Genomic DNA, 16,314 nt, shown 5'->3' with positions numbered 1-16,314 from the left:
AATGGATTAGTTATTTTGAGCCAAAAAAGGTGCAAAAATGCAAGTCTAAATTTTCACGAAAAGTCAAAGAAGAAATGGTTTGTAGAGAACATTTCTCCTTAACACGTGCTCCTCAGCTTGCTGTACGCATAGCGAAAGGGGAAATTCTCGCCGCCAGGTTCCATCGCTAAATCCCTTGGCAAATTTTCACCTCTGCTTTCCAGCAATGTAATAGCAAACTGGTTTATATATTATGCCTATGGAACCTTTCCTTCTTTACATAGACATTCTTTGCCTTATCCCCCGATATTAATTCATTAAGGGATTCCCCCTTATTCATTAAGGGATACATAAAGTATTCTGCCTTTCTTCTTCGAGCCTTTGTGGTTCAAGTAGACAGCATATTCAGTTAGGAATTGGAAGGTCCAGTGTTTGTATCCCAATGAGGGTACCATACACCTTTTTAACATCTCCTGCAATGATAAACCTAATGACTTTCACACAAGGTCTTCACAGTGACAAATGGTGTTAAGCCAAACTTTGCTGCTAGACAACTAAATGTTGCTACATCACAGAAATTGGTTCTCAGGATTTCATCTAAAGCTCTTACTTTTCATTTTTACACGAAGATGTCATAAAATTCAACCAATCACAGCAAAATAATTTAAAAAAAAAATACCCAGCCAATAATTTTACAGTGTCAGCTGCACAATTACATGTGAGCAAATTTATCTTCCCTGATTTTGCCTAGAACCTTCTTCCACAAGTGAGAATAAAGCTTTTATACTTTATGATTATGACAATTGTGACAGCTATCTTATCACACGAACTCTCTCTTAATGAAGAGGTTGTTAGAAATCAACAGACTGCATAATACGTGACATTATGAAATAAGTTGTTTTAACCATTACGTGCAGATTTTTTCCTAGAATTATTTTATCAAATGGTGATATATATATCCACTCATGGCTTAATGTTGTTAATTTCACATCAGAATTTTGCAAGCTTTCGAATGATACCTTTTCAAGTCCTTGTTAAAACAAATAGCATAAACATCACTGCAATTTTTGTTTATGCATAATGAAAAAGTGAGAGAAGAAAAAAAGAAATTCACATTGGGTACTAGATGCAAAATTGATATTCTTCATTATTCATCTCATATATATATATATATAAATTATTTCCTAAACAGTATTGATTAATTGATTATATTATCTCCTAAGTTTAATTAAAGTAGAATTATTTTAAAAGTGTGCATCCATACTGGTAAGTTATATTTTGAAAGATGTTTTGAAGTAATTTGAAAGCAAAATGTTAATAATGTTTTAACGGGGACTGGAGTTAAATCATCACGAGGAATAATATTACAATTGTAAAAGTAAAAATTAAAACATGTAATTATTGTCATTGATCGGAAATTAGTTGACTTTTCAAGGGGAACAAACCAACTCCCGTTCAATGATCAATAATTGATAAAAATACGTTCAATTTCAATACTAACAAATTAATAAATTGGAACTCCAACATATCCAAAAAAGTAATTAACAATACTATAATTAATCAAATACAACGAATTAAAACTATATGCACAGATACAATAGATTTACAACGCGAAATTTTGATCCTTATCAAAATTCTCAAAAATAATCTAATTCCCTTTCAATTTATCAACCATTGCCTTAAAAGAGCAGGCGTTAAATACTCACTCTAAATCATTTAACTGATAGGGATATGATAATTTATTCCTAAACCTGAGAAGGCGGTATAAGTTGGATGACTGTCAGTTGAAAGATTTGTATATAGTGTAATTACTCAATTGTATATATTGTAAAAAGCTAATTGTCTTCAGACATATACTGTTACTAAAAAAATGGGCCTATTTCCTGCCTTTAGACTGTCTACTAGCTCTTGGATAGCGAAAATGCCTTTTTCCTTTCTTAAATTCTTAATCATTGCGACACGACAATTAGCCAGAAATTAATTAATTTCCATTCACTAGTATTTTTAAAAAAATCTTAACAGACGGTCTCTCTCAGATAAGAACTCCACAAAATACATCCCTCAAGAATTCAAAGTCCCACCCACTACCATAAATTTCTTCAACCAAGTCTTACCGACTGATATAATTCAAAGCCCCTACTGCCGCTAAGAATTTTCGGACACCCTACACTTCTGAGTCAGACACGAAGAGAACACACTGCCAACTCCCCCACTAGAAAGAATGTAAGTTACTTAATACCTTTCTGGCCTTTATATCTTCATGTACATTCACTGATCTTATTTATATTATTTTCTATTTTATTTTTATATTATTTTTATATTATTTTTATGTTCTCTTTGATTTGTTTTTGCAAAGTTTGCATTATTTATCTTTTTTATAATCTTCTATGTTTATTTCAACTTTACTTTGATTTCGATTTCATAATGACAATTTCCAATGTTTAATTTCTACAAATAATATAGTACTCAAATACATAAAGATGATAGTGTCGGGGACGATTACTCGAGTTTTACAAGATTTCTCTACAGTAATTGATTTTTACTCCAAATTGAATTGACTAAAATGCTTCATGAGAATCAGTTCTTTGAGTAACAACTATTCGCGGAAATATTTGGCCTGACTAGAATTGCCGGTTTGGCTTTAACTTATAACTCGAGTAAAGACGAAACACTTTCATATTTACGTATTTTTATCAATTATTGATCATTGAACGGGAGTTGGTTTGTTCCCCTTGAAAAGTCAACTAATTTCCGATCAATGACAATAATTACATGTTTTAATTTTTACTTTTACAATTGTAATATTATTCCTCGTGATGATTTAACTCCAGTCCCCGTTAAAACATTATTAACATTTTGCTTTCAAATTACTTCAAAACATCTTTCAAAATATAACTTACCAGTATGGATGCACACTTTTAAAATAATTCTACTTTAATTAAACTTAGGAGATAATATAATCAATTAATCAATACTGTTTAGGAAATAAATTATTATTAACTAACTTTGCAGCAATTGCGCAAGTAATAATAACTTGTATTCGCACTAAATGGATTTAAGTTCATACAACATATACAGCTAAAAGGTTATATATATATATATATATATATATAACCTTTTAGCTGTCTATTATACTCTCAGCTTCCAGCATGCAACAGTTATTATTTAAGAACAAAATATTTTTCCCTTTTAGAAACAAATTATTATAACAGTGATTTGAATGTAAAGTTTTGTAAGGCTACACAGTTATTCATTCTTCACAAAAGAACTTAGCTGTGCCCAAAGAAATGCTGCATTTGGCTAGCTCAGACAAATGACACTTTGATTTATCATAGTCTCTACTCTTCCAATACTGTTTCTATTTGGGGGCCATTCCACAAACTCAAAATCAACTGGAAAAGACTACATTTGAGATACAAAACATTATGCAGAACATGGCAAGCCAGCTGCTGTATTCCATTCAAAAAGAAACACTGCAAAAATGCTTTAATAAAGTAGAAAGAATGTTGGCAGATACTGGATATCTGTTATGTACATGCACGAAATCTTTGCAGTTTTCAAAAATATCAGTAACTTGACTCTTAGCCTGTGAATGTGACAAGTGTTTAGATTTTTATTTTCTGCAAAATGATGGAACCATTATAGATGTATCCTATCAAATTCTGCAACAGCTTACATAAGCATTCAGAAACCAAACCAGAAACTTTAATGAACTTTAAACGATAATGACTCTTACAGGTAGTACTAGCACTTAAAAAATAGCTGCATATGAGAAAGCAAACCACATTCCAGCACACATACATAATCTAAAGCAATCATCAAGTAGTTGAATGACTTTGCTCGTCCAAGGTTATTATATTGGATCCAAGTACTAGAAAATAATATGGATTTAGTACATTTTAAAAGAATTTGATCATAAGGAGAATCTATGAAATTTATGTTGAAGCTGTTCAGGACTGAACAGAAAGCAAATTCATGCTGCTATTTGAAAAAGACAGCCACATTTTTTTAATACTGCATTGGACAGTTTAACCCAGAAGGAGACATAATCATCAAAATGGGAGGGGGAGGATATTTCCAAAATAAATACAAAGCATGATAGGTGGTAAGCAGCAGAATCAACTTGACAGTTTTAACCCTTTGATGCACGCATTATTATTTTTATAATTTTTTAACTAAAAACTAGAAATTGAATATTATGATCCTAAAAACAAATAATATATGAATTTAAAAATATGTACTCTTGCCCATTGTTTCGTGGGTGGTGGTCGCACCGCGAAACCACCGTGCATCTAGGACTTTGAAACTTACCTAGGAAGTAGGGGAAAAAAAACTTACCTTTTTCCATGCGCGTTTCCAATAAATGACGAAATTTACAAATTTTAAAAAAATGCATGTAAGAATTGCATAATATATATATATATATTTTACATTATTTTACAAACTAAATCGTCAAGAAAAAATTAAAAAATTTATGTAATTTTTCTATAGCAATGAAAGTACCTACATAAGGACGCTTGGCTACATGGATTAAAAAACTCGGTAAAATAAGGGCAAAAAAAACAGACTTTTTTTTAATTTCAAAGAGCAAATATTTTTTGTGACACTGTTCAAAGCATGTTTTGTCTTGTTGGTACATGCATAGACCCACATTGCACTATCTTCTCCTATGATATTTCTTCCTTCTTCTATGATGTGCTACAAAATGTACACTGATTGGATCTAAATTTCACTGGTATATTTCCAGCGTTATTTAGTTTTTTTGCATCTGGCACATGAAATTTGTGGTTTTTTTATGTTAATGGGGAGGGGGGCTTGATCTTTTTGGCTTTGGTACGGATCATCCGTTTCCCATTCATACTTATTTTATTCGTATTTTGTCTCAAAATACTTTTTATTTATACAAAACTTTATGCGATTTCTATTTTTAATTACAGCAAAGTATATTTACATTAAATTTAAACCACAGGAAATAATTTATAAAATCGCAATACTAGCTTGGGGAGCAAATGTGTTTAGGTCAGAGGAAAGTCTCTGGAAAAGAAAGAAATTTTTACTGGGCAGGTGCATGTATTGTTTAGTAATAAAATAACTCTGTCATTTCAAAACCCCTTATCTATATTTGGGTAAAAATAAACATTCCTATTTGAAAAGCAAGCAAACGCCATTGCGAAGAGCAGTGGTTTCACGGCAAGACCACAGAGCCTCTAAAGCCTTGTGACAAAATGCTCTAGTGGGGCAGTCGTCGCTCCCTGAAACCACAAAGCAAATGCCATACATATAGAGGGTTTTGTTTTATATATAGTTTAATTATTGCTATTTTTTATTGTTTATGATAAAAATCATGATGTGTGATGAATAACTTTTGAAATTTAAAGTTGTTTATATAAATAAAAGGAAGTTATTTTGTCTCATTGTAAACGAATTTTAAAAGGCATCCAATTTGAAGTATTAAGACCTAAAACATGTATGATTCTATAGTCATTTTGTGTTATTTAGAGGTAAAAGATTAGTAATCAATTGATTGTCACTCAAAAACTTCGGAAAGAAAAGGAGAAAAAATTCGAAAATCGGTGGTTTCAAGGCACAATCACCACACGTCAAAGGGTTAACTGACCTGCAAGTATTCTTGTTTTGTAACGGTAGATGTGGTATATCATAATTGTACTTAACGCTGGTACAGAGCCAAGCATTGAAGCACGTGCAGTAATAAGAAAATGACTAGAATGCGAGTAGCTGTAGATATAAGTGTGTATATGAGTGATGATATATTTTGTACATATAGATAAAAGTAGCATGTAGAGTAAAAGAGTGCGACTTGTGAAATAATTAAACAGGGTTCGTACACATTTTCTTACATGAAAATTAAGGACTTTTAAGGACCATCAAAGAAAAAATTAAGGACCTATCAAAAAACAAAAAAATGAATAGAATAAAGCAATTATCCGTACAACCAACTTCATGCTTGTAATTTCACTTTAAGAAACTAACAGAAGTGTGTATTATGCACTATTATTAAATTCAATTTAATACTTACCATAAAACAATTTTGAAAATTAAACTAACTCCCTACAAGTTATGAAGTAGATAACATTAAATTAGGAACATAATTTCTTGAAAAACATGTATAAGTGTATTTTACACTAATAACAGTCACTATTTTAGAGATTTACATGATTATTATTTAACTTATTTGATATTTATTTAAACACAGTCAACTACTATTATAATCACAATGTAAGAATATTTTGGAGATTAAAATAACTGATTTGTAAACATGCAATTTATTTCCTTGGTTTTTTGAAAGATACTAGAATAATAAACTGTACAATAAAAGATACAAAACATTTGTGCTTTTTTTAAATCTGAAATCTTTTCAGCTATTTTAACATCTAATTTATTTATGTCTATTTCCTTTTCTTTAACTATTTTTCTAAGTTCATTTGCTTTGATAAACAAATCAATGTTCCTGCTGGTCTCAGCTTCATCTGCTAAAGCATCTACTTCTTCATTAATATCTTTAATGTCCCTTTGAAGAAATTTTTTCTTCTGATTCATATAATCAATTTCTTCCTCAATAATATTTCTTTTCCTCTTTGAATTTTCAGATTTAGTTAAAGATTTTTGTTCTTCTAAATACTGAACGTTCTTCTAAATACTGAACTTCTAAATAACGAACTCCACTTCTTGCAGAAGCTGCTGCTGATCTCATTTCTTTATTAATTTCGATATTAAGAACACCTCCAGAAAATTTTATGTAATCAAATACTGTGCATTGAAAAATGTATGATGAGTCACTTAAATTTTCAATTTCAATTGCTTTATTTACAGAGAAGGCCCTTTCCACAGAGGCCTGTTCATGTGACAAGATAAGAATACTTGTCACAGTGAATACTTGAATAGTGAAAATATACACTCATGTCCAAAATTATGTTTACATGCATAAATTCACGGATTTCTCAGAGACTATGACTTATAATTTAATGAATTTTCGTGGAATCATACATAACACGATGACACATAAATGCAAAAGAAAAAATTGAAGATCACCTCATATGATATAAAATTGTAGCATGAAACAATAAAAATGGTAATAAAGTGTGACAAAGAGAGTTAAGAAAAAAAGGAATGATTCAGAAAAAGAATTCAAGTCTTACGAATTTAATATGGAATATGATCTCCCCTGACCTGTACACACATATCACAACGTGTTTTAAGGCTGGAAATAACGTTGTTAATCACAGTTTGGGGAATTAATCTCCACTCTTCCAGCAATGCCGTCTTCAGAGCATTTACATCTCTAGGAGGAAGATGTATACGTGCAATTGCTCTTCCAAGGTAGTCCCATAAGTTCTCTATTGGGTTAAGGTCAGGAGAGTTTGGTGGCAAAGGTATTCGTTTAATATGTTCACTTTCAAGGAATTCATCAACGAGGTTTGCTCGATGTGGACGGGCATTATCATCCATAAATAAAAAGTCAGGTTCATATGCACCCCTGAAAAGTCTTACATAAGGATATAAGACCTCATCTCGATATATCTGGCCTGTCACAGATCCGCTGCTGAACACGTGTAGGGGCGTACGTCCATCGATCATTATTCCACCCCATACCATCACACCTCCACTACCGAAACGGTCACGTTCCACAATGTTCGAGGGATCATTTCGTGTTCCTGACTCCCTCCAGATGTAAACACGTTTAGAATCACCAGTTAAACTACACCGCGACTCATCAGCAAAGAGAACATGGGACCATTGATGTTCAGTCCAGTTTTGATGTTCTTTACACCAATTAAAGCGATCCCTCTTTTTCTGCGAAGACAGTAAAACACATACCCTTGGCTTTCTTGCATAAAGGCCTTTTTCATTAAGCCTTCTGTATATTGTTTGCCGTGATGCAACAGTTCCAGTGGCGGCTGCAAGCTCTGAACTTAATTGGCGAGCAGTAGCCTTTCTGTTACGACGGGCAGTTAATGCCAGATACCGATCTTCAGAAGCAGTTGTCATTCGTTTCCGATCTTGTTCAGGCCTCCTTACAACACTTCCATCATTTTGAAACTGTTTCCATAGCTTAGAGACTGTCTGTCTTGAAATATTCAGACATGTGACTGTTTCCATGATTGACTGCCCTGCTTCTAAATGGCCGATAATTCGCCACTTTACAGATTCTTCCAAATGATACTTCGAAGCCATAACAAACCGCTTTGAGTCCCTACATACTGAAATCAAACGCTATGTTGCAGAAATTCACTCAAATATTCAGTTTGCGCAAAGCGCTTGATTCACCCTTGGATGACGTAACGCCTAGATTTGCATATCACAAACCGTTTGATTACTTTTGATTGGATAATGCTAATTAGGCTTGTTTTTCACACATTCCCTGCAAATACGGATCACACTGATTCGATATTTCATTGAATATCATCATTTTTGGGTATGTAAAGATAATTTTGGACATGAGTGTACATTTTTTACTATATATATATATATATATATATATATAATTTATTTCCTAAACAATATTGATTAATTGATTATATTATCTCCTAAGTTTAATTAAAGTAGAATTATTTTAAAAGAGTGAATCCATATTGGTAAGTTATATTTTGAAAGATGTGTATATACATATATATATATACAGTACAAAGTCCGAGATCCGGACATCCAATATCTGGAATGATCTAAAATCCAGACCTCAAAGCCACCATCAACCAATTTTTTAGGGCTTTTTTGAAGGGAAGGGGTATGCTTTACGCACACACATTAGATTTTTTTCTTCATCATAAAAAAACATGCTGCAAATCCCGATTCTTAATCTCAGTTTGGCGCTAAATAAAATATCTCATTATTGAAGAAATAATTATTTTAGCATAAATTTGTGTGATTAGTAACTTGACTCCATAGCTGCATATCTGCTTGGCATAATCTCAAACCGAAACATTTGTTAATTTTACACCAACTAATATTTTATATCCTTGATGCCGAAATCGCGAATCATTATTTAATGTATTTTGCTTTCATCACCGCACGTTTATTAACGGATGACAACTTGAGTGATGAATCATGCAGCGACGCCAAATAACAGAGTATTATCCGATTACAGATTTAAGTTTAATGCGCTAAAATGTTGACAAGGGGAGATTTAGCAGAAATTTCTTTGTTATGCTAAAAATAGATTTTGTTAATGATACTCATAGGACAAACGATTATATTTAGTGCTATCTGAATTAAGAATAACCGATTTGTTATTCACATAAAGCCAGAACCAGCGCCAGAGCTCGCATGGCCGCACCAGGCGGCAGAATTTAGCGAAGTTAAACAGAAGTTTTTCATTGCGATGACAATGCCCAGTCATCAATCAATTAACGGAGGGCAAAATCTGTACTATAGTTCTAAATCCAGAAAATACAGCTACCGATAGTGAAGAAAGTAACAGAGGTTACTGAACGAGAAAAAATTTTGATTGACAAGTTATTCGGAATTCTCAACACAGCAATTACAGGACTTGAGCAATGAAACTTAATAACTGAACAAGAAATTATATGTCTATAGTATTAGTCTAAAGTATTAGCAGAGAAAACAAATCAAACAACTCACATTGAAAGTAATGTTTAATAAAGTAAACATATAAATATTAAGCTCTTTTCTTTTGTAAATTTTGATACCCTTTAAATCATAAATGCTTCGTTACTTCATAAATCCCGATTTCATATTTTCAATTTTATAATTTCTACGTGCCATCTTAGTAGATTTAAAATGATCTAACATCCAGAAAAATCTCAAATCTGGGATCGCCGAAGTCCCGACGAGTCCAGACCTCGGACTTTGTACTGTATAAATATATATATATATATATAATATGGAATGTATATTTTCAGTTAAACTTCTACCCAATAACTTTAGTAATTCATGAAAGTTAATTTTGCGTCTAGTTAATTCAGGAAAATTAGTTTCAATTAGTTGTTTTCAGCTTTAAAAATATTAAAAAATTTTTAATTAGTTATTTTCAACTAATAATTGTATCGCCATTAGCAAAAATTATGCATTACTATCAACAACATAAATTTTTAATTAGTTATTTTCAACTAATAATTGTATCGCCATTAGCAAAAATTATGCATTACTATCAACAACATAGGTTTAAACCAAATACTTAATTTTGTCTATTGAAGCTTCAAAACATATTTCTGAATATGAGATACAAATTTTAGGTCATAAAATTGATGCTAATGGTTTACATAAAAGTGATGAAAAAATATCAGCCACTGCAAAAGCCCCAAGACCCAGAAACATCCAGGAAATTCAAAGCTTTTTGGGATTGGTTAATTTTTACAGAAAATTTTCCCTGAATTAGTGACAATTACAAATCCTTTATATTATATTATTAACTAAAAATTAACTAAAACTAACTTAACTAACTTATATTAACTAAAAAAAACTCAAAATGGGTTCGAACGAAGGATTGTCAGGAGGCTTTTCTAAACATTTAAAAAGAATTGTGTTCACAAAAACTTTTGATGTATCATGATCCAAAATTACTCTTAATATTAGCAACTGATGCATAACCAGCGGATTTAGGTGCGGTACTTTCTCACATACTTCCTGATGGAACAGAAAGGCCAATTGCATATGCTTCTAGAACACTGACTGAGAGAAGAAGTATTCTCAAACCGATAAAGAAGCTTTATCAATCATTTGGGGAATAATAATAATAATAATAAAAATAAAAAAAAAAAAATGTACTTAAAAGGCAAAAAATTTACATTAATTACAGATCATAAACCTCTTGTTGCAATTTTCAGCTCAAAGAAAAGCATGCCAATTTTGGTAGCAACAAGACTCCTACATTACGCTTTAGCTTTACAGTCATTCCAATTCGATATCATTTACGGAAAAACAAACAAGCATGGTAATGCTGACTTTCTGTCATGATTGCCGAAGAACTCGGCGCAACTGTCTGTTCAGGATGATGTAACTATTTTTCAATTACAGCAAATTGAAACTCTTCCAATCACAGCCAGAGATTTGGCTAAAGAAACTGAAACTGATGCTGAACTGAGTCCTCTGCTATGAATACTTCAAAGCGGCAGTGAATTGAAAGGAAGGGAGATGGAGTACAGTCTCCAAGATGGCTGTACAAGGTATGGTCAGCGCATTTGTATTCCAAAATGATACCGTGATGTTTTGAAATAGTTGCACTTAGGGACTGTAAAGATGAAAGCAATTGCTAGATTTTACGTATTTTGGAATGGTATAGATAAAGATATCGAACATACTGCTAAAAACTGTTCTGAATGTACAAAACAAAATAGATCCTCCTAAGATAAAAGTTCATCATTAGGAGTACCCGAGCGCTCCAATGGAACGTATTCACATCGATATGCTATTTTTGAGCATGTTTTTGATAATCATCGATGCTCACTCAAAATGGCTATCTAATGAAATCATGCTTGATTTTCAAAACAATAAAATGTTTATGGGACTTTTTTGCACGATTCGGATTACCACTTTTGTTAGTGAGTGATAATGGGCCACAATTCCTGTCACACGAGTTTAAGATATTTCTACAGAGTACCGGAATCAAACACAAAACTACAGCACCATTTAATTTAAACCATCTAGTAATGTGCAGGCTGAACGGTATGTGTTTACAGTAAAACAATCTTTAAGAACAATGCAAAATAATTAGGGAACTTTGACACAAAAACTCAGTACATTTTTTATGCAATATAGGAAAGCTCCAAATTTAACTACTTTACAGAGCCTTGCAATGCTAATGCTGAACAGGGAAATTTGAACAAGAATAGATTTATTGAGACCAGATCTCAAAAGAAGGGTGGAAGACAGAGTTCGAAAAGGAACCTACGAGTTTAGAGGAGATATAGTGGCAGTAAGAAATTATTGACTACAGAGATTTGGAACAGATGCGTGATGGAGGAACCGTAACAGATGAGGGGTTCATACATCCACCTCCAGCTCCCGCAATTTCCAAAGAGCCTGATAAGAGTGGAGTTCCAGAACCATCCAAAGATCACAGCCACCAGGAGATGAGTCTGTGTTGTCCTCCGAGCCCAAGGTTGTACGAGATGTTCCATCTACCAAACCTGTTGCTGATACAACCAGGTTACCAAAGAAACCTGCAGTGCTACAACCTTTGCGTCGGTCGAGTAGAATTCGACGTTCTCAGATAGACTGCAGTTATGATAAAGGGAGAGGGATGTGGTATATCGAGAGCTATTGATGTAGTATATCATAATTGGACTTAAAGCTGATACAGCGGCAAGCATCGAAGCACACGCGATAATAAGAAAATAAATGGAATGCGAATAGCTATAGTGTGTATGCGAGTGATGATATATTTTGTACATATAAATAAAAGTAGCACATAGAGTAAAAGAGTGCGACTTGTGAAATGTTTACCCATGAACCAATACACGGTAGTAATAACAATTCCCCACTGTTGTGATGCTGCATAGTGCAATGAACACTTTGCAGCTGCGTTATTATTTTTTATTTTTTCCACACACACACGAAATCCTTAATGAAATGTTATGCTCAGAAAAATGCTGTGTTTAGCTAGTCTGGTCAAATAACAATTTTCTAGTTTATCCAGATCTCTATTCTCTAAACATTACATGGTTTTATTTGATTTTGGACTGTTCTAAAAAGTCAAATTGCAATTGGAAAAGACTACATTCAGCAGGACATTTTTCAAAACATGACAAGCTGTCTGAACTCCATTTCAAAAGAAACATTACAGAAATGTTTTAATAAAGGGGAAAGAATAATGAAATGTGTACTCTCCCAAACAGCCCATTTTTATGGAAATTTAATTCCATGTAAGTAAATGTACTTTCTCCTACCAAATAATTCTTCTAGTAAACTTCATAAATTTGACATATTTCATCTAATACTACATGTTGAAACACTAAACTTAAAAAGTGAAAACAAAATTTGTATATTAACTAATGCCTTACCATCTGCTCCTCCCTGTAGTCCTTTAATGCCTTGACGATCATAAATCTCTCGTTTTTTAGGATCAGATAACACTTCATATGCAAAAGAAATTTCTTTAAACTAGAAAGCAAAATAAAATAAAAAACTAAATGAAATTACCAAAATTAATAAAAATAAATGTATAATAAGAGAATAATATAAATTATGTATAATTTATATTATTCTCTTATTATACATTTATTATAATGTATAATAGAGTATAATTTTAATTTAATTTTATAAAAATTTTGAGCATTACTTTTTCTCCTTCAGTAGGATTTTTATCAGGGTGATATTCTTTGGCTAATTTTCTATATGCCTAAAAGATTAAAAAAAAAAAAAAAAAAAATCAAACAATATATTTTTTGAAGACTTCTTTTGCAAAACAGGTATTAAAATTTAATAAAATGCAACAACCTTAAAATAAATTCTCAATTAAAATATTAATAAAGAATTTACATTCTGGTTCTTCAAACTTAGTTATGCAGTTGAATATCTTACAATTTAGACAACTGGTATTTGCATAAACTAATAACCATGACCCCAAGAAAAGTACACTTGAAAAGATAAAACTTCCAAAATTTCACTTGGATAAATTTGCAAAACAATTTACCTTCATTCAGTGCAATGCAAAATATTTTTCTATACTTAATGAATGAAGGAAAGCAACATGTTATCTTTTGAAATATGTCTATGAATTTGCTGTGAAATGGTGTCTGAATGTTAGATGAAAAGTTTTGTTGTTAGCTAGTTGATTTCATCTTTTAATATACATAAACCAAATTTATAGTAATGTACAGTTGGAAAGCCATTAAATGACTCATATAAGAAACGATTTTCAAAAAATGTATTGCTGCTAAAGAATTCACGAATGTTGCTGATTTTTGTTGTACTTTTCTAACATTATATCTTTTCAATGGAGTCTCAACTGACTGTTGGCTCAATTAACAGGGACTAGACTGAAACGGACTGTACGACTCGCGACACACAACCTCATAAGGTTATAATGTACTGAACATGTAATAAGAGCTTATCTTATTAAAATTAAAATTATAAAAAAAACTACAATACTCCAATTTAATGCGTTGGGGAACAAATGAATAAAACCTATAACATGGGTGGAAATATAAAAACAGGTAAAAACCTCAATTAATTACATGGATAAAATTAATAAGATGAATGCAAGTATAAAAACAGACAAAATTACAGTACATAAAAAACATTTCTTAAACGCATTGAAAACAATTTAGATTGGATTACATAATCCAGACTCGCAGTAAGAATGATTCGTAACAAAAGCTCGTTTGTTGCCACCGCTGCTACTTGCCTACAGCAATAAGACACTAAAATACCAGAAGTCATAAGCTGTTTAGTTTCATTAGTTGTAGGGAATAAATTTTACATGAATTTTTACATTTTTGTGCTGCATCTTGTGACTACATTAAGGATTAATGAAAAGCAATCACTTATTTTAACATGCAGAATTAAGTCTGAGCAATTAAAAATAATTAAATTAGGAGGTTAGACACCTGTAGTCATTTTTAGATTTACATGGCCACTATTAAGTTTTATTTTCAAAAAATATTTGTTAAAAAAAAAACACTTTTAAAATCACAGTTTAAGAACATTTCTTAGTTTAAAACATTTAATTTATGAGACTGATTCTTAAACAATACAAGGATAATTATACATTATATTTGCCTAACATTTATAGCTTTATTTAATTTTGAGATTTTTTACCGATATTTGGGCGAAAATAAGTACTTTTTTGGATTGTACAAACCCTGCTGTAAATACTTTCGTTTTCTTGACATATTCTGTAGGGCAGAAGTATAATTTTTATTATTATTGTTTTAATTTGATGGCACGAGATTGCCAAACTCATTACCGATTTTACCTAAATGTCGCTCTTAAAATGATTGTAATTTGTATTTGCGCTTATAAGATAAATTCCTTTCATAAAAAAATTAATATTTTAAGCGAAATTAAGATCGCATGTGAAGAAAACTTTAAGAAATTCCATACAGTCTGCAAAACGAAAGTTTCTACAAGTGATCAGCTTTTAGGAGAAGCACATAAAAAATATTTCTCAGTTTCTTACTAATTTTTTTTAAACTATTTAATTCAATAAGGTGGTCCCCTTGAGACCGAAGCAATTGTTCCATGAGAAAATTTAAATACAAGTTCTCCATCAAGGAGTTTTTTATAAAAAAGCCGTCAAGCCAAGTGTCAACCAGCTCAGAACCGTCAGATAAGAAACCAAAGATTGATGAGCAACCACAAGAAACTACTACTAAATATAAGTTTTTTTTTAAGTAAGTGGCTTAAAATTTCCTTGAGTCCTTTTCAATAAAGAGGAAAATACAGTGTTTTGTAAAACATGTCAATCTGCCAATATGAAGAATGGAGTGGGTGTGATGGGTTCATCATGTTTCCATAGAAGTACTCTGTCTCGCCACGAAAAAACTATGGAACAGAGGCTTTCTTTAAATGCCAAGAAAGATGCTAAAGCTCTTGAAAACATCATCAAAAAGGAAAAGTCTACAGCAACAGATGGCAATTTGGCAGTGTTAAAAACTGTTTACACTATTGGAAAAGAACTTCCTTTAACGAAATTTAAGCCTTTAATGATGCTTATGAAATCCTGTAGAAATGAGACTGTGAAAGAGACTCACTTGAACTTACCTCAAAATTCAGTTACAGACATAACTAAAGCTATTTCGGAAGTATTAGAATCAAATTTGGATGAGGATGTTTCACAAAGCCCCTATATTTCTTTAATGATAGATAAGTCAACAGATATTTCAGTTGACTATAAATTAATTATATATGTGAAATATTTGAAAAACAATGAAAGTCAGAACAGTCTTTGGGCAAATTTAAAACTATCAGGTGAATACAATGCAGATGTTCTGAAATAAATAATAATAAAGTTTCTGAACGAAAAAAGTACCGTTATTCAAAGATGTTGGCCTTTCAACAGATGGTGCTACTGTTATTAGGTTCATTGTATGCTTATTTTCACATGTCCAATATTAGGACTGAAAAGCTGAAATTGATGCAAGATGTGTTAAACGAGACAAACATAACTCTCAAAGACATAAATGCTGTTCAGTGGTTGTCACTTGGGAATGCAGTTGATGCATGTCATATCAGTTATGATGCTGTGATCCTTGCCTTGACAGACATAACTGCAAACAGAAAAACAAGCAATCCTATGAACAAGGGCTCAGAATTACTTAAACAATGCTCACAATTTTCATTTGCAGCCACCTTGTCATTTTTGAGAGATGTGTTACTGATTATGAACAAAGTGAGTAGAATTTTTCAGAGCAATGA

General features: G+C 31.8%; 1 protein-coding gene across 1 annotated transcript in view; it reads right to left on the bottom strand.

The window, feature by feature from the left end:
- LOC118205699 (dnaJ homolog subfamily A member 2-like) overlaps positions 1 to 16,314 on the bottom strand; it is a 68,729-nt gene that overhangs the window by 39,389 nt on the left and 13,026 nt on the right. Inside the window, exons 2-3 of the mRNA XM_085820198.1 lie at positions 13,235 to 13,294; positions 12,957 to 13,056 (exon numbers count right to left, since the gene is read on the bottom strand). Of these exons, the coding sequence (XP_085676324.1) occupies positions 12,957 to 13,056; positions 13,235 to 13,294 (160 nt within the window). The remainder of the gene's footprint in view (positions 1 to 12,956; positions 13,057 to 13,234; positions 13,295 to 16,314) is intronic.

This window comes from Stegodyphus dumicola, chromosome 7 (genome assembly GCF_044657685.1).
Source record: "Stegodyphus dumicola isolate Sdum_Otavi_A_Nest chromosome 7, ASM4465768v1".
In the NCBI taxonomy this organism is placed as follows: domain Eukaryota; kingdom Metazoa; phylum Arthropoda; class Arachnida; order Araneae; family Eresidae; genus Stegodyphus; species Stegodyphus dumicola.
This window is presented reverse-complemented; position numbering and strand designations above follow the sequence as displayed.